Below are 24,158 nucleotides of genomic sequence, written 5' to 3'. Positions count from 1 at the left end.
CCGGACTGCTGGAATAGGAATATGCTAAGTAAGTCTAAACCAAACAAATGCCTAAATCAAGTCATCATATTAAACCATCATGTTTGCTCAATTAATTCTTGTTAACTTGAACACAGACGATAACTATGTTAGGCCATGGTTTATGGCCTGGAATGTGGTTTAAACATGGGCACTGTATGTCCGAGATCAGATCTGTCCTCAGAATTTCACCTGGTATCTGCAAATTCCAAGAAGTCTACCATCTTATCATATAACTGTCCTCTGACAGTTTGAAAAGCAAGGGTATTACTGATTTGGGCACATTTTTAATATGGTTAAATGAAGCCCCCTGGTGGTCAATGTTGAAGGAGCGAAAGAAAAACAAGCATGGGAACAATACATGGGATGGGCTGCAATAAATATTCTGGACAACAATGAGATTGAATATTATCATTGGTGGTTCATTGTGTAGTAAAAAAGACAGCTGTTGTCTTAACATAATCTGCGAATTAGGCTATCGCATTAAGCCATAACATGTATTTAACCAAAGCATGACATATGAATGTAAGAATTATGGCTTGTGCCCAACTTAAGGACTGTTACCATGTTGTATGAGCCCAGTCAATGACTGAGGTCACATGTTAGCTCTGGTTTATTTAACTCTGGTTGACTGAATGAATCTAATTAGGTTGTACAACATACTGAACTGTGAACTACCCATATTGTTGGATTTGTAAAACAGTTAACAGGGTTTGTATAATTAATTGTGATTAATTTTATAGTCTGCAAATCCTGATTTTTGTTTGGTTTATTGAACCAGAAATGAATTAACTCAGTAAGCATACGCACTATGCCACAAACTAGTCTAGTATATTTTGTGAACTCAGTCACTACCTTACAAAAAGAACTTATTTTTAAAAAAGTTGGGTTTTCACATTGTGCTATCATATGACTTGTTTAATTTTGCCATAGTGTAGTGTGTAGTTTGTAAACCATTGTTCCTATGTTAGCATGATTTAACTATGGCTTGTTCAAATCATAGTTAAAATAGACTATGATTCCATGTAATAAGTGATCCAAGGGCGTATCTTTTTTTCACCAGGGTAAGATTTTTGGTCAGGTTTCCAGATAAGGCTTGTGTGCAACAGATCTTTAGGCTGGGTTTGAATAATATGTAAGGTAAAATTTGGTTGGTTACACAATATCTTAACTAGGTCTGGTAGTGGGGGAGGGCATATGCAGAACATAGCAAGATGTTATTCTTAGATACTGTTTGTGGCTTAGTATGTTGCATAAGTCTAGCCCATAAGGTTAGTTTATAGCTCAGTATGTAGTCAAACAGGCAATGGGGTTAAATCATGGATTAACTTGTGTGAATGTAGCCCTACTGCTTCTCATTTTAGCATTGTTAATAGAAAGGAATTAGACAGTTCTGAATATTCTAATGTCTGAATCCCCAAAGATAGTGACCATGCTCATCATCAGTACTGATAGTCCTTAACTTACATCAGTTCATTTATTGATCGAAGTTACAATGGCACTAAAAAAAGTGACTTAGGACCATTTTTCACACTTACAACCATTGAAGTATCCCCAGAGTCCCATGATCAAAATTTCAATGCCTGGCAACTTGCATGTATTTATGACAGTTGCAATGTCCCAGGGTTTTATGATCACCTTTCACAGCCTTCTGACAAGCAAAGTCATTGGGGAAGCCAGGCTCAATTAACTGCAGTGATTCATTTAACAACTCCGACAAGAAAGATTGTAAAATGGGGCAAAATTCACTTAACAACTGTCTCACTTAGCAATAGAAATTTTGGGTTCAAGTCGAGGACTACATGTATAACATTGGGGAACTGTAACTTTAATATATCTGCAATTGTGCAAAATTGGGACAGTAAGACTGCAGTTAAATAATGTACTTAGGAACTTTAGGTAGTGTTTCATGAGATTTTATGACATATGATAGATATTCTTTCCAGTCAGTGATTGTAGACAGTTGTATACAGTAGTTTGGCCAATGTTCTAAATGCTCAAAAACTGATTTATGACACATCCATTACAGCATCCCCAGGGTCATGTAATTGCAATCCAAGCACATGACAATCAGCTCACATTTACAACATTTGCAGCATTTCAGAGTCATGAAACATGATCTGCAACCTTCCCATGGCTTCAAACAAGCAAAGCCAAAGGGGATGCTGGCAGGGAGGGTGACAAATCAAAATCACACAATGTTTCCCATAAGTGTTGAGGCAAAAAAGTTGTAAAATTGGGTGTGATGATGTGATGCTTCACTTAACAACCGCACCATTTAACAATGAATTTGCAATTGTGGTAAATCAAGAACTGTACATTATGCCTGAATGGTTTACTATACTGGGCCAACGGATGGCAGCATCATACATGCCAAAATATATTCAAAGCAGGAAATTGGAGCAAGTTGTTTTCAGGTCTAGGTCCCCTTCAATGTAAGTAATAATTTATAAATGTATCTCTCCTACATTTTCAAAGCTAGCTTACTGGCACAATAGAATTTGGTGAAAATAAGTGATATATAAACTTAAAGGAGATAATAATAACAGAATAGGTAAAATTATCATTACTACATAACAGTTTTAAATATGTAGACAACCCTGTGATCTGTTGGGTCATTGAAAGGAAAGTAGCGCAGTCGCACGTGAGGAGAATGAACATTAAATTTTAGGCTGACAATATTTTATTTACCCCAGTTCTGCACATTTCCATGATCATCTAAGAAGAATATATAGCATAAATAGAAATTTAATTGAATACTTTATTGGCCAAGTGTGATTAACACACAAGGAATTTGTCTCCAGTGCAGAAGCTCTCAGTGTACATGCAAAGCATCAGAATAATGATGATAATCATAATAATGATACCAAAGAAAGGAGAGAAGTAAATAAAATAAGAAGGTAAATAATACTAGTCATACTGCATAGTTAAACACAGACATATAACAAAAATAATTATAGTGACATACTTCAATAAGTCAATATTTATTTACAGAGAAACAGACCACGTGTTTGCAAAAAAGCAATGGGAGTGGGAGCAACTTCTGATTTCCTCCTGGTTTCTCCAATAACTTGGCTTATGGGAAGTTGGCAGGTTGTGTCAAAAATCATAGTCACGTGACTGTAGAGATGTTGCAACAGTCCAACTTTGGGAATATAATTGGTCTAAACATTATGGACATTTCAATTCCACAGAAGTGATATGTCCTGTATTTTTTATGTATTCTTTAATTTAGTGGATTTTAGGAAACTTGATTTAAAAATTCTTAAAGTAAAATTAACACTTAGGCTAACTTGATGATGCATACAGATAAACAATGAAAGTTTTATTACTATATTATATTATTTATAATGGACAATAAAGTAAAATAAAATTGTAAATGTAAGAATCATGTCTAAGCAAAAATGACTGCTTATTGCAAAAAAAGTAAGAAAGTAGGCGTGACTGACATTTTTATTGAACTAATCCAATTAATTGGATTTATATAATCATTGGTTAGCATTAAAGTACAGGTGTTTTAATAAATATGGCTAATTAAAATAACCAAGTCTTTAATGAGACTTATTAAAAGTAGCTGATTTGTAATAGTTCATAAAAGCCTGCATAAAGATGCAGCTGCTTTTTAAAAATGGCTGCATCCCTGTTCCTATAAATTACAAATCTACTCCACAAGATGATTCTTCATTCTCTTTGAAGCAGGCCCAACATAAATTAGCAAAGCACATCAGCCACAAAAACATAATTACGGTATAAATCATCCACCATCTAAACACATAGGCTGAATTTGTGGGACCAAATTGTCTGGGTACACCACTCTTCATGGATAAGGATTTCTTATATCAATTTTAGATGAGTGATAACTAGTTTCAAATGCAGGAAGCCCACAAAGATAGCTAGAATTATAATTTCCTGCTTTTGTCAAGGCTGGCCCATTTCAGGAAAGAAATCCAATTTACAGAGGAAAATATAAACTTACTTTGCTCATGTGCCTGATGGGGAGATGTAAATGCATCAAAAAGATGGTGTACCTAAACCCTATATTCAAAATCTACAATCAAGTATTTTTTTCTCCTTATAAGTATTTTAAAAAATTCAGTGCATGTTTAGGAAACTAAGCATTCAGTTTATTAATCAGCTATAATTTCTGTATTGATATTTTTATACCAGGCCTATTAAGTGACTCACATATTGTACATCAAACCTTTTAGAGCAGGGGTGTCAAACTCAATTTCATTGAGGGCCGCATCAGCATTGCGGTTGCCCTCAGGGGGCCAGGTGGGTATGGCCAGGGTGGGCGTGGCCTACTGGGTGGGCATGGCTAAAGTGCGTATGGCCTACTGGGTGGGCGTGGCCAGCTCTACATCGTTTGCATCAAGGGTGCCTATGGGGGCCTGGGCAGGAGTGGGACAGATCTGAGGGTCTCTGGCAGAAGGAGGGTCTCTGGGCCAGGGCCAAGGCAGAGGGGGCCGTTCCCTCAATGTTTCCAGGATGGCTTCACGGGCCACATGAAACCACTTCGCGGGCCGCATCCGGCCCCCGGGCCTTGCGTTTGACATGTCTGTTTTAGAGCCTACTAATTTCAGCTTGAAAGTTAGGCAAATGCTGACATGTTTCCCATTGAAACTTTTAAGTGGTTAACTTCGGTTAAATCACTATTAATAAGACAATGTGAACTTGTCTTTTGTTGAGATAGCCTCATCAAATCAATCAAATAAATATTTTAGTGGGAAACTTGATACCATTCATTCCTCAGTTCCTTTCCCTCAAAATCAGTGTGGGGCTTATAAACAGCCTAAAAATTGAGGGGTGGGGGGCAAGGAAACTTAAGCATGGCTCAAATACAGTGGATGGCTAGTCCTCTCACGGATAAAGGGGAAAACAATCCAAGAAGCCTGGAAAACTCTGAAAAATGCGATCATAAAAGCCCACACAAGCACAATACCACTGAAAAATAAAAACAAGAAATTCAAGAAGAAACCAGCATGGCTGCACAAAGATCTCTCTGTCAAACTGAAAGACAAAAAGGACAAATACAAAAAATGGAAAGAGGAACATATAACTAAGGCCGACTATCAGCAGGCAGCCAGAACATGCAAAGATGAAGTCAGGAAAGCTAAGGCTCAGAACGAACAAAGACTTGTAACAGAAATCAAGGATAACAAAAAAAAAATTCTATCAACACATTAACAAGAAGAAGTTAAGGAAACTGAAAGGTCCACTAAAGAAAGAAGATGGCAAGGAAATAACAGGCAACAGGGAGAAAGCAGAACTGCTTAGCTCACGGGTCGGCAACCCGCGGCTCCGGAGCCGCATGCGGCTCTTTGAGCCGTCTCCTGTGGCTCCCAGCCGTCCGGTGCGTGCGCACCTCTTCGAACGGGCAGTGGTGCGCACGCACCTCTCCAAATGGAGAGTGGCACCGCCCGTTTGGAGAAGTGCGCGCGCACCTCCCCGAACGACCGGAGGTGCGCGCGCACCTCCCCAAACCTTTGGAGAGGTGCGTGTGTACCTCCGCGCGAAGGGGCAGCAGCTTCGCTCTTCGAGGAAGCTGCCGCGGCCCGTCTGCAAAGCTGCCGCTTTCGGCAGCTTTGCAGACGGGCCGCGGCAGCTTTCTCGAAGAGCGAAGCCACTGCCCCTTCCGAGAGGTGCGCGCCCACCTCCCCGAAGGGGCGGAGGTGCGCGCGCACCTCCCCAAACTTTTGGAGAGGTGCGTGCGTACCTCCGCGCGAACGGGCAGGGGCGCCGCTCTTTGAGGAAGCTGCCGCGGCCCGTCTGCAAAGCTGCCGAAAGCGGCAGCTTTGCAGACGGGCCGTCGCCGTCGGGCAACCGGGAACCGGTTCCATGTCACTTAAAAAAAGTGGCAACTGCGTGCGTCTGCGCACGCGCAAAAAAACATTTTGCGCATGCGCAAAATGTTTTTTGCGCATGCGCATGCATGGACACACGCACGCGGCTCCCACTTTTTTTAATTTGTGATGGAACCGGTTCCCAGTGGCTCTTTTCCTTTTTTAGGTTGCTGACCCCTGGCTTAGCTCATACTTTGCATCAGTCTTCACACAAAAAGAAACCATACTCCAACATACCAAAAAAACCACTGTAAAAGACAAGCTAGAAACAAAAATTAAAATAAGTGAGAAATTAGTAAGAGAAAAGCTATCACACGGATAAAGCAGCTCCCAAAAAGGAACTAGCCCAGTACTGGAAACCACTGACATTTAATCTGGGGGTCGGCTATAATACATGGGCGCAATTTGAAATGGCTTCAGATATTCTCCAAGGAAACGTTTTACTGTATGTATTTAAACGGCGAAGAAGTTTTCAGCTCCTTCAGGAGATCTCTAGCATGAAGGACGTGGGCATGGTAAGGATAAAGGTGGATGGAATCCACAGCTAATACCTTAAGTACGGGACGAGGCTACTTCTTATTCTCGGGCGCTGCACTTACTAAGTAGCTGCTGAGGAAAGTCACCGTGACCCACATATACCTGAGTTAGAGCTGTAGCACTTAGAGCTACAGAGAGTGAGAAGAATGGAGCCTGGCGCTCTCTCAGCGACCCTCCAATCAGTAGTCAGCTTTCTGAATGGCTGGTATTGGGGTGCTGCTCTCTAGAGAAAAAAAATGGTAAAACCTAAAACAGGTTTCATTTTTCAAAAGGAGAATCAGCAAGCGAAAGTGACAATATGCAGAATCATTGCTTGCCGATGTAACGAAGAACACCTTGCACACGATTCCTTTTTTCTAAATCGTAGTTCTGCCAAAAATTTTGAGTACTAAAACTTTTTAAAAATTATGTTTATGCGGTAAGAGGGCGTTTTTTGATGGTGGCTTTTGACAAATGTTAGGCGAACGTATACTCTTCTTAGCTATCAGATATCTATCGTTCTGATTTTTGTACGTGATATTCCTAAATTAAAGTTTGAATTTTTAACGAAAAATCTCCAATACTAAATAATTACTCAGGTCGCAGCAGCTTACTTAAACTGGATCTAGTCCAAATTCAGCGTTCACTAGCAAACAAAACACAAGCTTAGCTTTTTGTTTTAAGCCTGAGTTTTATTTTTTCCCCCTCATTCATTAAAAAGAACAGGCAGATCTGTTTTTGCTGCCTTTTAATAGGGAGAAGGTGGGGGCGCTGTTGGCCAATCACAGTCTTGAGAAAACACTGAATTCCCCTCCCCCCCCAAAAAGGCAAAACAGACTCGGAAGCTGAGTCTTTGTATGAATCTGTAAGCGACGATCGCCCTGGGTGCGCGCACGTCAAGTACGTAAGGCCTCTCTTCGTCGCAGTCTCCTAAGATAAAGGCGAACCCAACGAAAATGGCGGATAGGTTTTCCCGCTTCAACGAAGACAGAGACTTTCAGGTACCAATGCCCACGGCGAGAAATGGCGGCTGTATTTGACTGTAGCATATGGGAACTCTCTTTTCTTCCTTTTGGAGGGGGGTCAAAGGAAAAATAGTGGTGCCCACTCTCGCTTCAAAGTGTTATTCCATATAGTTAAGGCCTCTTCCTTCAGGGTTTCCGTCGCCCATTCTGTTTTCATCTTTGCGGAGCCGTTTGAGGTGTTTGTCCTTTTGCTGCTTTTTTTTGGGTGTGTGGGGGGGGGGGAATTGAGGTTTCCCCTTTCCAAGTCAGATTTCCACCGCAGACGTAGCTCCTCAGGATAGTATAGAATCTTTCTCTTTTGAAGTTTAGTTGGGAATGATGCTCTTCTGTTTCATGCTTTTTATCCAGTTTCTTAAAGACAGGTTCTTTGTTTTTTCTCTTTCATGCATACACCTGACTCGAGTAGAGTATATATTCTGCTTTTATTCCCTTTGGCTTATAGGGGATAAGAGAAAGAGAAATGTTTTAGGATTACTAACTATATTTTATTGATCGCTTCCTTGCCTTCCGCCAAGGATTTAAATATTGTATAGAGGAAATGGCCTCCTTTCCTCTCCCGTATAATGCACACTTTCAGGTAGAATTTCTGGGTAATGAACGTTTCCAATTACTTTTAAGGGGCTTGTAGGACGGTTTCTCCATCTGATCTCAGTTTAATGTAAAAATGGGTATTTTATGGTGAAGGGAATGCTTTGGTAATAAAGGTGGAAGTGGAGATGTTAAAAATGTATTATTTAGTATTTTCTCTTTTCCCATCCTTAGCATGTGGAAAACATATTGTATTAAAGAAAAATAAGGTGCTGATTGTTGATAATGAGGATATCATTTCTTCCATATTGATGATTTTGCATTCTAAAGAAAACAATCCTGCACTCATGTTTTTTGTAGCTTTGTAAAATCAAAGTTTTTGCTGCCTGATGCAGATTGAAGAATGGTGATGGGAAAGCAAGGATCAAGCTATATGACCTTTTTTCCCATCCTGTATATATCATTAATTGGCCTTTCTCCATAGGCTTAAATAAGGTTACGTAATTATGTTTCTTATGTCATCCATTGTTTAGTTTTTTATGATTAGAGCCTTTAAAATGTAATGCTAATGTGCTTTATTTAAAATGGGGGGAGGTAATCACTATAAGACCTTTTGAAGTTACATATTTACTTAAAATAAGTTGATCTCACTTTTCTATTTGATTATGGGCAGACTCCTCTTTATTACAGGTTTTCTTGCCAGCCAGAAATAAATCTTTGCAGGAGAAATGTTGGGCATGCTACAGCAGTTTAAAATTGTCAAGGTTTTTGCTTATTGAATATTGTATTTATAATCATTTAAATCTTGCAATAGGCAAATAATAGTCATGATTACATATTGCATAAAACAAAAGCCTTGAACATTTAAGCACTGAACAAAATTATCTCTTGAATCTCTTTTTTGCACTATTGATTCCTTTTGATATAAAAATCTAGATGTAGTTTATGTTATATACTTTACATTCAGAATTCTATTTTTTTAATGTCAGTGTTTGCTAGAAATGAGTATCTGTATTACTGTACCTTATACTAGCTTTGTGTTTGAAAAACACTGGCTATTGAATAGATAATGGGAATGTGTATCTATATGTTATACGTATATATGTGTGTGTATGTATGTGTATATATAGGTGTGTGTATAATGTATAGTTCCCTGCATAAAAATAAAGCTTTTTGCAGTTTCAGAAGAAAGTACTGCATTATGCTGAACCTATCTGTAATAGCAATGGGAGCTAGAGAATGAATATTGGCTTTCCTTTCTAGATGTCTGATGAAGACTGAAATGTGAACTCTAGTTTGCAGCAGAAAAAATTCTGGAGTTCTTTCTTCAGCGATAGGACTTTATCTCTGAATTGTCGGAAACAAGAAACCAAGTTGATACATGAATTGGAGATAATTGTACATCCCGTTCCATTTCTTTAGGAATATTTTTAGTAATGGACATATAACGTTCTACGGGATGACAATATTTTAAACAGCTATCTTCAAAAATGCAACAGCCATCAATGTCTGTTTTATTGTAAAATCATATCTCAAAAACTTTTTCTTCCATATAAAACTGGTATAATTTATACAGATTTACAGTTATTTCATAAAAATTTCACAGTTAACTGCTATTTAAACATTGACAGAGATATTCAGTTGATTGTTGGCTTTTTATTTTCCTGAAATTGTCATATAGTAATTAATATGGCATATCTAAAATGTACTGTGTAAGTTAAGTAGAGACATTTATTATCTTTATTATCTTGAGTTTCTTAATGTAATATGTTAGTAATTGGATCTTATTTTCTTGTTTTAGCTTGTACTTGCAAGGGACAGTTAGAAAACAGTTCTCTTCTAAGAGAGCAAGGATACAATTTCTGATGATCTAGTCCAGGGGTCGGCAACCTAAAAAAGGAAAAGAGCCACTGGGAACTGGTTCAATCACAAATTAAAAAAAGTGGGAGCCGCGTGCGTGTGTCCATGCACGCGCATGCGCATGTCCATGCACGCGCATGCGCGTGTCCATGCACGTGCATGCGCAAAAAAAGTTTTGCACATGCGCAAAACGGTTTTTTGCGCATGCACGGACTCACGCGGTTGCCATTTTTTTAAAAAGTGAGATGGAACGGTTGCCCGACGGCGACGGCCCATCTGCAAAGCTGCCGCTTTCAGCAGCTTTGCAGACAGGCCGCGGCAGCTTCCTCAAAGAGCAGCGCCCCTGCCCATTCTGACAGGTGCGCGCGCACCTCTCCGAACAACCGGAGGTGCATGCGCACCTCCCCAAACCTTTGGAGAGGTGCGCACGTACCTCCGCGCGAACGGGCAGAGGTGCCGCTCTTTGAGGAAGCTGTAGTGGCCTGTCTCCGAAGCTGCCGCTTTCGGCAGCTTTGCAGCGCACCTCCCCAAACCTCCCCAAACCGGTCGTTCGGAGAGGTGCGCGCGCACCTCTCAGAATGGGTAGAGGTGCCGCTCTTTGAGGAAGCTGTAGCGGCCTGTCTCCGAAGCTGCCGCTTTCGGCAGCTTTGCAGACGGGCCGCTACAGCTTCCTCAAAGAGCAGCGCCCCTGCCCGTTCGCGCGGAGGTACGCGCGCACCTCTCCAAAGGTTTGGGAGGTGCGCGCGCACCTCTGGTTGTTCGGAGAGGTGCGCGCACACCTCTCAGAATGGGCAGGGGCGCTGCTCTTTGAGGAAGCTGTAGCGGCCCGTCTCTGAAGCTGCCGCTTTCGGCAGCTTTGCAGACGGGCCGCTACAGCTTCCTCAAAGAGCGGCATCTCTGCCCGTTCGCGCGGAGGTATGCGCGCACCTCTCCAAAGGTTTGGGGAGGTGCGCGCGCACCTCCGGTCGTTCGGAGAGGTGCGCGCGCACCTCTCAGAATGGGCAGGGGCGCTGCTCTTTGAGGAAGCTGTAGCGGCCCGTCTGCAAAGCTGCCGAAAGCGGCAGCTTCGGAGACGGGCCGCTACAGCTTCCTCAAAGAGCGGCATCTCTGCCCGTTCGCGCGGAGGTACGCGCGCACCTCTCCAAAGGTTTGGGGAGGTGCGCGCGCACCTCTCCAAACGGGCGGTGCCACTCTCCATTTGGAGAGGTGCGCGCGCACCACTGCCCGTTCAAAGAGGTGCGCGCGCACCGGGCCGCTGGGAGCCGCAGGAGACGGCTCAAAGAGCCGCATGCGGCTCCGGAGCCGCGGGTTGTTGACCCGTGATCTAGTCTTAGAAAAAATAACTGGCAGTATAGAGAGCTTCAAATTAGATCTCCAAAGAAGACAAACTTAGAACCTTAAGGTGTTTGCAACACCTTAAAGCAGCTACCGGATCATGTCACACAGCCCTAAAAATAATATAATTCCTGTACACATGTTATTTGGATAATTAAAGCAATTAATAACTTGGTTCAACCAACTTGCATAAAATTAAGCCCCAGCCCTCTATTTCTAAGTGAGAAAAATAATGTACTATGTTTAATAACCAGATTGCTGTGTTGCAGATAAGAGATTCATTGGTAATGCTGTTTAATAAACTAGTTTCATTAAAAGTACTGGAAAGCTATAAAAGCCAAAAAATGCCCATAAAACTCAACCCTCCCCCCCAACATCTTGTGGATAAAATCTTATAGTTTGATATCTTTGATTGTTTATCCCAATGACTGAAGACCAGGTCCCTTCTGGAGGAGTGGTTGACCTTCGTGTACTGTTGACCTGTCTAGTCTCAAACTCTTTGCATCTGATTGGTTTTTCTAATTCTCACATAATAGTAATGATGAAATAAAAGTTGAGATAGTCAAGTTTCTTAATTAAAACTATATTTTAGAAGATTTTAAATGTGTGACTCTCAATGTATGTAGTCACAGAAATAAAAAATACTAAAGGTTAACTAAGCACCAATGTGGTATGTACATACCATCAAGATCCACAAACAATAACCATGTCTCAAATCGTGGTTATATGGAAAAAACTTACTTATGAGTCATTATGTATTGTTAATCCTGTTTTAATAAATTTAAGATAATATACTTCCTTTCCCCTCGATTTCTCTGCTAGCCTTTTCTATGAAAATAGTATAGTTTAAATACAATAAAACCAAAGATTATAGGGAACTACACTGGCTTACTACAGGATTCAAGGTGCTATTTATGAAGCCTTGCATAGAATAGAAACAGATTATATGTGGGATCTTCCCTTATCCCTCATGCTGCAACAAGAAGGATAAACTCTGGGTTCCTTCTCTGAAATAATGTTATCTGTGTGATCCAGAAAGCTTGCCTTCTTGGTGATAGTCCTTGACCTTTGGAAATTCTCTCAACCAATATAGTTATGGTTGGTCCTGACCCTGCAGACCCTGGTTCTTTGTCCAGTTGTTTAATCAGAATGAACAGAGCTCCCATTTGATAGGATACTTTTTTTTCCAAATTTTTATTTACACATTACAAGGAAAAAAAATGACAAAAGACCTAAAACTATATACATGCAAAACAACTGTATGTACTTATTGAAATAATTGTGTTTTTTTTAAAAATTAAGGGTAAAAATATAAAACAAACCCAGGAAAACTAAGAGAAAATGGGGGACAGTCTAGCTATAAGCATGTGAAAAAGCAACTCCACACCACTTATTTGTTTTAATGTTTTCAGCGTACTTGCTCTTCATTTCACCTATATTGATTGATAGGATATAATGTAACAAATATCATGCACCATTTATATGAATATACAGTACATTGCCCAGGGCTGAAATGTGGAGTCCTTGATGCTCTTCAAGCTTGGTTGCTTGCTTACAGACATTTCGTCACCTACATAGGTAATATCATCTGGGTTAATGAGTATGAGGTTGCTTCCTGTTTATATACAGTAGCTTGGTGTGCCAATATTAGTGGGGATGTGGTTTTCTCCTATAGTTATGTTATAGGTAAGCAATATTTCTTATGTTTATGTCTTTGTCCTTGTTGCTACAATTCCTTTTTTGATTCTCTTATACTGCATCCCCCATCTTAAAATTTAGCTTCTGAGCCTCTTAGAAGATGATCTTACTATTTTTGCATATTTTATAATACAAAGTGTTCTGTTATTTCAGAAATATAGGTAAATTGATTATATATGAAACTATAATCAATTTCTCATGGCACCTGTCAGAAGGCAAAATAACATGTAGGATATAACATTTATTTATTTAAGAATTCTGTATGGCTGCCTATAATCAGGAACCCAACTTTATTTTGCACTGTTCCCAATAGGAACTTCTTTCACCTTGACCCTAATGTCAAAGGAAAGAATTAAGTTTTAAGAGTCTTTTTAAAAGGGGTCAAAGCCAATAATGCACTGAGGAGATCATTCCACATGATAAGCATCCCAGTGGAAAAGGCATGCTTTCTGCATTCTATCAGATGATATTACTTCAAGGAAAAGGACTGAAGGATTTAATTTAATTTAATTTAATATTTGCATTTGTATACCGCCCTTTCCCTGAGGACTCAGGGCGGTTTACAGGGAATTAAAAATCAAAACATACAAAAGTTAAAACCAATTAAAAAGCATTAAATTCACCCTGTACATTAAAACCCCAGTTAAAATTTTCTCCTCAGCCTGGGCCCGAGAGCTCAAAGAGCCAGGTCTTCAGGCCCCGGCGGAATGATCGGAGGTCGGGAGCAGTCCTCAGCTCTACCGGCAGCTGGTTCCAGAGGGCAGGCGCTCCCACTGAGAAGGCCCTATCCCTGGGTGTCACCCGCCGGCAATCTCTCACCGGCGGAACCCTGAGCAGACCCTCCCTGTGAGAGCGCACTGGGCGAAGGGCGTTTGATGCCGGCAGCAGGTGTTCCCTCAAATAACCCGGACCCAGGCCATGTAGGGCTTTATAGGTGATAACCAGCACCTTGCCCATCCTAGTTGAACAGGTGGAGCAGACAGTTACTATTGGTAATAGGGACAATAATTCAGTTCTGTGCCATGCAAAACTTTATAACCAGCACCTTGAGTTGCACCTGGAAGTGGGTACACTAAGATGCATCCATAACTTCCCATGCCACTGCATTTTGAACCAATTGAAGACCAATCTCTAGAACCAAAATCAATCACAAATCCCAAGAAAACAAATCAAACAATGAGGTAGACAGTGATGAGAAAAAAGAAACTCAAACAACAATCGAGATGCAGGAAACATACCCATGGACAGGCATAAAGTCTTAAATTCTTATATACAAATGCTCAGTGCTTGGAGAACAAACAGGGCAAACTAGAAGCAATAGTACATAAGAGAGGGTATGACATAGTTGGCATTACAGAAACCCATGAATGGAATGGAATGGTGGATAAAAATTGTTCAAAAGAAACAGGTCTACAAAAAGAGCAGGGGAAGTTGCACTATATGTAAGAGAACACTACACATCTACAGAAATGCACATGATCAAATATAAAATCTCTCCAGAATGTATATGGGTCAATATAAAAGAGAAAAAAATGACATTGCCATAGGTGTATATTACAGGCCACCCAACAAATCAGGAGAAATAGATGAACTCTTTGACAGCCAGTTAACAAATGTATGTAGGAAACATACCACAGTAGTAATGGGAGACTTCAACTATCCAGATATCAGCTGGGGGACAAACTCTGCCGTGAGCAGGAGATTAAACAGATACCTAGCCAACAACTTTGTCACTCAAAAGGTGGAGGTGGGAACGAGGTAAAGTTATACTGGACTTAATCACTAATAGAGAAGAAGTGATGGAATTGAAATTGCCAAAACCTTGGGTGAAAGTGACCATGTCATACTGGAATTTAATGTAATGCAAACACGAAATAGAAAACAACCCAACCAGTTTCTTAAACTTCAAAAGAGCTGACTTTAACAAACTCAGAGAGAACCTAGGAAAGATCCCATGGATGAAAATCCTAAAGGGGAAAACAACACAAGAAGCATGGCAAACTCTGAAAAATGTGACCATAAAAGCCCAGACAAGCGCAATACCACTGAAAAAGAAAAACAAATTCAAGAAAAAACCAAGACAAAAAGGACAAATACAAAAAATAGAGGAACATATAACTAAGGCCGACTATTAGCAGGCAGCTAGAACATGCATAGATAATAATAATAAATAATAATAATAATAATAATAATAATAATAATAATAATAATAATAGTAGTAGTAGTAGTAATAGTAATAGTAATAGTAATAATAATTTAATTTCTATACCGCCCTTCTCCCGAAGGACTCAAGGCGGTGTACAGGGCAAATACAATAAAAATACAGTGTACAAAAGTTAAAAAAGAATTAAATAATGCAGCCGAATTACAATAAAATTAATACAATAATATTAAAATACCCCAAACCCATCAGACCAGGCCGGCTTGTTCAAATAAGTATGTTTTTAGGTCACAGCGGAAGGAGCGAAGGTCGGAACCCATCCGGAGCTCAACTAGTAAATGGTTCCAAAGGTCTGGCACGCCCACAGAGAACGCCCTCCCCCTGGGGGTCGCCAGTCAACACTCTGACCGACGGCACCCTAAGGAGGCCCTCTCTGTGGGAGCGCACTGGACGAAGGGAAGTTGATGCCGGCAGCAGGTGCTCCCGTAAGTAATCCGGACCCATGCCATTTAGGGCTTTATAGGTCATTACCAGCACCTTGAATCTTACCCGGAGGGCAACCGGAAGCCAATGCAGCTCGCGGAGTAGAGGTGTTACATGGGAGTATCGGGAAACCCCCACCACCACTCGCGCGGCTGCATTCTGCACCAGCTGAAGCCTCCAAGTAGTCCTCAAGGGCAGCCCCATGTAGAGAGCATTGCAGTAGTCCAAAAGGGAGGTTACGAGCGCATGAGTGACTGTACGCAAGGCATCCCAGTCCAGATAGGCCCGCAACTGGTGCACCAGGCGAACCTGGGCGAAGGCCCCCCTAGTCACAGCTCCTATATGATCTTCCAAGGAGAGCTGTGAGTCTAGGAGGACACCCAAGTTGCGAGCCCTATCTACGGGGGGTAATATCTCACCCCCCATGATTAGAGATGGAATAATCTGAATTTCCCGAGATGCTGGCACGTACAGCCACTCAGTCTTGTCGGGGTTGAGCCGAAGCCTGTTCTTCCCCATCCAGACCCGAACCGCCTCCAGGCAACGGGACATCACATCGAGGGCATCACTGGGGTGGTTTGGGGTAGAGATGAAAAGCTGGGTATCATCAACATATTGATGATACCCAACCCCAAAACCATGAATGATCTCACCCAGCGGCTTCATATAGATGTTGAACAGGAGAGGCAAGAGGACCGACCCCTGAGGAACTCCACAAATGAGAGGCCTCGACGCCGACCTCTGCCCTCCTGCCAACACCGACTGCGAACGTCCCAGGAGGTAGGAGGAGAAGCACCGTAAAACGGTGCCTCCCACTCTCAACCCTCTGAGACGCCGCAGTAAGATACCATGGTCGATGGTATCAAAAGCCGCTGAGAGGTCTAATAGGACTAGGACAGAGGAACAACCCCTGTCCCAAGCCCGCCAGAGATCATTCATCAGCGCGACCAATGCTGTCTCCGTGCTGTGCCCAGGCCTGAAGCCCGATTGGTACGGGTCCAGATAATCAGCTTCCTCCAGGAACAAAGGAAGCTGATGCGCCACCACGCTCTCAACAACCTTCGCAAGAAAGCGAAGGTTGGAGACCGGACGATAGTTGTTTAAAACAGCTGGGTCCAGGGCAGGCTTCTTGAGGAGGGGTCTCACCACCGCCTCCTTCAAGGCGGCGGGATAACTGCCCTCACTCAAAGAAGCAGTTATCACTGCCTGAAGCCAGCCTCGTGTCCCCTCCTGAGCCGCATAAACCAGCCAGGAGGGGCACGGGTCTAATAAACACGTGGTGGAGCTCAGCCTCCCCATAATCCTGTCCACCTCTTCCAGAGTCACAGGATCGAACTCCTCCCAGATGACATCACCAAGACCGCCCATGTCCTCACCGTCAGACTCTGCCCAGTCTGCCTGGTCCAGATCCGAGCGATTTTGTCCGACAGATGTTGGCTAAACTCCTCGGCACGACCCTGCAAGGGCTCCTCCCTCACCTCCTGATTAAGGAGGGAGCGGGTCACCCTAAACAGGGCGGCCGGGCGATTATATGCGGACGCAATGAGGGTAGCAAAGTAGTTAGACCTTGCCGTCCTTATCGCCGCGAGATAAGACCTCATAGAGGACCTTAGTCGCAATCAGTCGGATTCAGACCGGCTGGACCTCCAACAGCTCTCTAGGCCCCGTCTCCGACGCTTCATCTCCCGGAGCTCCACAGAAAACCACGGAGCCCACTGGGATCTGCATCGGGTCAGGGGCCGCATGGGTACAACTTGGTCGAGTGCCTCCGTGGCTGCCTTTTCCCAGGCTTCCACTAAGGCATCGGCCGAGCTGTGAGCAAAGGCGGCAGGTGGGGACCCCAGCGCCGCCTGGAACCGCTCAGGGTCCATTAAGCGCCTAGGGCAGAACCATCTTGTTGGTTCAACAACCCCACGACGGGGAGTGGCAAAACGGAAGACCAGCCACAGGAGATGATGATCGGTCCATGACAGGAAGTCAGGAAAGCAAAGGCTCAGAACAAACTTGTAACAGACTTGTAACAGAAATCAAGGATAACAAAAAAAAGTTTCTTCCAACACATTAACAACAAGAAAAAAATTAAGGAAACTAAAGAGCCACTAAAGAAAGAAGATGGCAAGAAAATAACAGGCAACGGAGAAAGCAGAACTGCTTAACTCATACTTTGCATCAGTCTTCACACAAAAAGCAACCATAGCCCAACATACCAAAAAAACCCACTGCAAAAGACAAGCTAGAAACAAAAGGTAAAATAAGCAAGAAATTAGTAACAAGGAACACCTATCCAACCTTGATGAGTATAATCACCGGGACCCGACAAATTACATCCCAGAGTTCTGAAGGAGCTGGCAGATGTCATCTTAGAACCATTACACCACATCTTTCATAAATCCTGGAACACTAGGGGAAGTATCAAGATTGGAAAAAGGCTGATGTGGTTCCCATCTTCAAGAAAGAGAAAAAAACAGACCCAAGAAACTATAGACCAATCAGTTTAACATCAATACCTGGGAAGATCCTAGCAAAAAAATAAAAAACCAGATCTGCGAACAACTAGAAGCAAACAAAGTTATAACTAGTACCCAGCATGAGTTTGTTAAAAAAGATCATGCCAAACCAATCTTATTTCATTCTTTGATAAAGTGACTAAACTAGTAGACCAGCAAAATGCTGTGGACATAGTATACTTAGATTTCAGTAATGCATTTGATAAAGTAGACCACAATCTACTCCTTGGTAAGCTAGAAAAACGTGGAATAGATAACATCACCAACAGATGGATATGTAGGTGGCTGGCAAACCATACTCAATGAGTAGTCCTCAGTGGCACCACATCCACATGGAGAGAAGTAAGCAGCAGGGTACCACAAGTTTCCGTCTTAGGCCCAGTACTCTTCAATATCTTCATCAATGACTTAGATGAGGGAATTGAAGGGGAACTCATCAAATTTGCAGATGACACCAAACTGACAGGAGTAGCCAACACCCCAGAAGGCAAGCTCAGGATCCAAAAAGATCTCGACAGATTTGAACAATGGGCCCTATCCAACATGAGTTTCAATGTAGAAAAAAGCAAAGTTTTACATTTAGGCAGTTAAATCAAAGTACAAATACAGATTGGGCGAGACCTGGCTCAAAAACAGTAATTGTGAGAGGGACCTTGGAATCCTAGTGGAGATCACTTGACTATGAGCCAGCAGTGTGCAGCAGCAACCAAAAAAGCTAATACAATCCTGGGTTGTATAAACAGAGGCATAGAATCAAGATCATGCGAAGTATTAGTACCGCTTTATAAAACCATAGTAAGACCACACTTGGAACACTGCAGGCAATTTTGGTCGTCATATCACAAAAAAGATGTTGAAAGTTTGGGGAAAAAAATCAAAGAAAAGCAACTAAGATGAGTAAAGGCCTGGAGACTAAAACATACGAAGAACGGCTGCAGGACTTGGGTTTGGCTAGTCTAAAGAAAAGAAGAAATAGGGGAGACATGATAGCAGTATTCCAGTTTTTGAGGGGCTGCCACAAAGAAAAGGGGGTCATGTCATTTACCAAAGCACCAGAGGGCAGGACAAGAAAAAATGGTTGGAAACTGATCAAAGAGAGAAGCAACCTGGAATTAAGGAGAAACTTCCTGACAGTGAGGACAATTAACCAGTGGAACAGCTTGCCTCCAGAAATCATGGGCACTGGAGATTTTTAAGAAGAGACTAGACAGTTACTTGTCTGAGATGATTTAGGTTCTCCTGCTTGAGCAGGGGGCTGGACCAGAAGACCTCCAAGGTCTCTTCCAGCTCTATTCTAAAGTTACAGATGCTCTTTAGGGGCTGCCCATGTAGAACACATTGTAGAGATATACTTGAGAGGTGACTTTCTAATTCAGAGATACCCAGTCTTTTGAACACCAGGACCAGTTCCATGAAGATAGGGGGCGTGGTTTTATGTACTGCCTGCATCCCATGGATGGGGCTTTGCTTGTTTGTGTGGACCAGTTTCTGGCATGCCGCAGCCTGATCCTGGTCCACAGACCAGGGGTTGGGGATCCCTGATCTAATTGGAGGCTCCCAAATCAGGCATGGCCACAATTGGGGCACAAGATCAAGTTGTGCAAAGGTCCTTGTGGTCTCCTGAAAGTGTTTTTCTAGAAGAACCCCCAGATTGTACTTTGCCTCTGAATTGGAGAACACCGCTTTCTCAGCATCAATAATGAAAATCTCCAGTCCAGAGATAAGGAGGATCAAGGATCCATACAGTCAGTCTTGCTAGGGTTGAGTTGAAACCTATTCTTCCCTACTCAGATGCTCACTTTTAGAAACTGGGACAGAACCTTGATAACATTGATTGATCAGCCAGGAGCAGCAATACATAGCTGAGTATCATCAGAATACTGATGATATTGCACCCCAAACCTATAGATGGCCTCCTCCAACTTCATGTAGTTATGGGGAGAGGGCAGAGCTATGAGGAACTCTGCAAAACAGAGGGCTAGGATAGACCATTCCCTGGACACCAACTATGACTACAAATGGTGATGAATGAAGGAGAAGCACCGTAACAAATTTCCCAACCCCCTGAGCCAGTCCAGAAATCATGGTCAATGATATTGAAGTTTATTGAGAGATCAAGAAAAGCCAGGATGCATGGACTTCCCCCATCCTGATCTGGTCAATAGGTCATCTATGAGGTCTTATCTCGCGCCAATGAGGACGGAAAGGTCTAACTGCTTTGCTACCCTCATCGCGTCCACAGATAATCGCCCGGCCGCCCTGTTTAGGGTGACGATGTGATTTTTGCTGTTCTATACATGCTGATAATTTGTCTAACCTTGGCTTATACTTTGTAAGTTTGAAAGTAACACATGCAGCACTCAGGTCATCTGTTAGTCTGTTTCTGGTGTCAGATTTGATATAATTCAAAGCTGAAAACAGCGTGCTCGCTCTGGAGACTTGTTTAGGCTAGGAAGGGGCTTGAGAAATGGCTTTTTTCTACGAAAACTTAGGCAAATAGCGAGGCACGTGTGCCCACAGAGAGGGCTCTGAGTGCCCCCTCTGGCAGATGTGCCATAGGTTCGCCATCACTGCTCTATAGTCTCTTTTTAAAAAAATACAGCTAGTCCTATCATAAAATCAGATCTGGTCACATGGGGGTCTTATTGTAAAACTGTCATAACTTGCAATAGAAATTCCAGGTTCAGTGATGGGATTCAGCCGGTTTGCACTGGTTTGGTAGAACCGGTAGCTAAATTTTGTTGAGTTCAGAGAACTGGCTGAATGCACACCACTTCTGGAAATCCATTCTAGGCCTGGAGGAGGCCTCCCAGGCCTAGAGTGGCCTGCCAGAAATATGGGGATGCCATTTCCGGAAATCTGTTCTAGGCCTCGGAGGCCCAGGTCTGCATCCATGCAGAGAACCAGTTGCTCAAGGATTTGAATCCCACCATTGTCCAGGTTCCATTATGGTCATATGTTGAGGTCTACCCGTATATACTATTATGATACAGTGACAAGATGTACTAACTGAAAACGTGGAAGAGACAGGATCAGAAAAAGGAAAGGAGATGAGGTTGTCATGCAGGAATACAAGCTAATTTGAGGGCTAATCCACATGGAGATCCGTTTCCATCTGTCCTGTTTGCCATTGCCATTGTTTGCTCCCTAAAGACTAAAATGGATGTTCTGAAACTTGAGCTGGCCATGAACAAGGAGTGTATATTAGAGGTGGTGACCCTTTGAGAGCTGTATGCAACAAAATTTCATTTTGATGTATGCCGATTGGTGTACATTCAAAGTGACAATAAAGTTGTTATTGTTGTGTTATTGTTACTAACTCAACTGCTAGTAAGTTATTTATTAGAAGTCTAAATAGGACCAACTTCTTTTGAGAGTAGATTTTCTTATTGGATCCTTCGGAGACTTCAGCTTCTCTCCTGTGACCAGGCAGATTAATATTCATTAATTTACTTATTCATAGTTTATTTTGTACCTGTAATATAGCATTAAACAGTTTTATTTGAATTGTAAATTGGTCCAATGTGTTTTAAATGTAGTAGTATTTGCAAATCCTTTAATTATATTGCCTACTCACCTACATTCTGTTTTGTTTTGTAAGTACAAAGTAAGATTATTATGGATATAAACATTGGCACCTGTTAAGAGGCAATGACAAGTGTCCATAAATGAACATCTAACCATTCAGACTGAGAAATGTTAACACAGCTGTCATAGATGTGAGTCTGGCTACTTGAGGAATGCTTGCCTCTGTATATCTCCACTCATCCATTGAGGTCAGCTAAAGGTGAAGATGCTATATAGTTCTCTCAATCAAAGGCTTCAGATCAACTGACAGTTTATGTTTAGATCCTCTACTTCTTCAGGAATTTTATAAAGGGTAAATTGATCCCTGGAAGCATGTTTCTATAATTTTGGTGTCCTTCCCTTCTTCTAGGAACCTGCATAACTTCTTTAAACATTGGTATAAAATTTGCAGCCACTGCGTAAATCCAACTCAGTTTGCCAATTGCCACAACATCCTTTTCCTCCTAACTTGAACAACAGCTCCTTTCCCACCTTCAGATGTTTTTACAGATTGAGCAGTTTTGTGGCTTATATCAAATAAACTTTCTTTTGATTAGAGTTTCACATTTTAACTCTTCTCCTTTTATACTATGATGACACAAAATCCATTTGAACAAGTAATATAACTACTACTCTGTGCTTATATTCCTTTAAATGATTCCGTTCAAGTTCAAGTTTTAACTATTTTCTCTGCCTAGACCTAAATTTGGGGAATCAAAACACAATATATTTTGGACTATACACATCTGGATAACATGATTATAGATGCTGCAAACAACATCCCAGGAGAGTTTTGTTGGATTGCACTAATGTATCTGCATTTGTAGGCTTTATGCATAAAAGGTTAAAAGGGACATTTTTTTATTTGAAGTGCTGCAGTAGCAGGCTTAAAATTGTTCTATTCCTTTGCTAAGCAGAATATAATGGTGAATAAGAGAGTCATCTTCTATTTCAACATTAAATCCTAAACTGATGGCTTACTTTGTATTTTCAAGATTAGAAATAAAGACTATATTCTTGCAAACTAAAAATATGGTGAAATTTTGTTAAACAAAAATGTTTAGAACATCACATGTTACTTGTAAAAATGGTGACATTGTACAAATATGGAATTTTATATAAATAAGGACTAGTCCAGGAAGTTAACAAGAATCAACTCTGAGTTGAAGGGTCCTCCCTCACCCAAATATCACCAACATGCACTTTGCACTATATTGTGCCACCGTGTTTCCCCAAAAATAAAACCAGGTCTTGTATTTAGTTGTGGAGCAAAAGACCCATTAGGGCATATTTTTGTGGATATCTTATTTTCCCGTGTATGGAAGGTGGCGAGTGTGTGGGTGCCAAAGGTGCCCGGCAACAGTCGCAGCCCACTGGCCCTTTGCAGCCCCCACTCTGGGGCTGCAAAGCCCACACAATGCAGCTGAGTGGGAACACTGCTACAGTTACGCCAGTCCTTGCCGGACGTGCCTCATGGCCAGTCGCCCACTCTGTCTCACCCTCTGGATGCTCACAGCCACAACGGGGCAGGAGGCTACATGGCGTGCCGATGCTGTTGCTACGAGGTGAGGTGAGGCAGGTGGCAGGGGGTTTATGGAGCTGCCCGATTCATCCTGCACCTCAGGTCCCTGTAGCCAGGCCACTGCTCGGCGACCTCCCCCTGCCCATACAATGACCCCGTTGCCTGTCCACCTCTTCTCTTTCACTCCCCTCCCAAGCTGGACACCATGCTATGGAGGATGGGCAGGGGAGGCTCTCTCTCCTTACCCAGTCCCCATCCACAGTTTTAGAGCCAGGGGGAAGTGACGGTGAAAGGCTGCACATCAGTTGCATCAGCTGCTGGAGGGGATTTCTTTGGTCCCTGTTGCCCCCACCCCATCCTGCAGTTCACCTGCCCGGTGGTGATTTCCTCCACCACCTGCTGCTTTGGTCTTATGGTGCCATCTTTATTTATTTATTTTATTTATTTTAATTCCATTTATATCCCGCCCTTCTCCGAAGACTCAGGGCGGCTTATAAGCTTAGCATCTTGCACTGCCTGCTCCCTGTTCACCGCCTGTATTGTATCATTTGAATGGCAGCAGCTGTGGAGGCCAGTAGTACGAAGCAGTGTTGGGTGGGGGGAATCTGTCTCCATATACACACATAACTCTCCATGGCTGTGTGGGCAAAGCCGTAAAAGGGGTCAGGTGGCTGAAGCTGCCAGCCAAGGGTCAATGCAGAGAGCAGGTGCCGCTACCACCAGCCCCTCCACCACCTGCTTTGCATCACAGCGGTGGCACCCACTTTCTGCATTGTCCCTGGGGTGGCAGTTTCGGCCCCCTGGCCCCCTTTGGCGGTCTGTCCACATAGCCACGGCAAAGTTATATGTGTATGTGGAGAAAGATTCCCCCTGCTCCACTCTCCACTGCTTCACAGTTGCCGCCTTTGAAACCATACAATACAGGCGGCAAACAAGTAAGCAGCGTGAGGCGGCGCCACAGGACCAAAGCAGCAGGTGGAGGAGGAAGAAGTGGTCACCACCAGGCAGGTGATCTGTGGGACAGGGTGGGGGCAGTAGGGACTTAAGAAAGCCATTCTAGTGGCAGATGCGGCTGATGCGCAGCGGAGGCCTTTC

General features: G+C 42.6%; 1 protein-coding gene across 2 annotated transcripts in view; it reads left to right on the top strand.

Moving 5' to 3' along the window:
* The first annotated feature begins 7,313 nt into the window (after nt 1-7,313).
* GPATCH8 (G-patch domain containing 8) overlaps nt 7,314-24,158 on the top strand; it is a 121,525-nt gene continuing 104,680 nt past the window's right edge. For both annotated transcript variants that reach the window (XM_081344312.1, XM_081344310.1), the window contains exon 1: nt 7,314-7,378. In XM_081344312.1, coding sequence (XP_081200438.1) covers nt 7,334-7,378 — 45 coding nt within the window. In that variant the 5' untranslated portion in view covers nt 7,314-7,333. The remainder of the gene's footprint in view (nt 7,379-24,158) is intronic.

This window comes from Vipera berus, assembly GCF_964194415.1.
Source record: "Vipera berus genome assembly, chromosome: Z".
Lineage (NCBI taxonomy): Eukaryota > Metazoa > Chordata > Lepidosauria > Squamata > Viperidae > Vipera > Vipera berus.
This window is presented reverse-complemented; position numbering and strand designations above follow the sequence as displayed.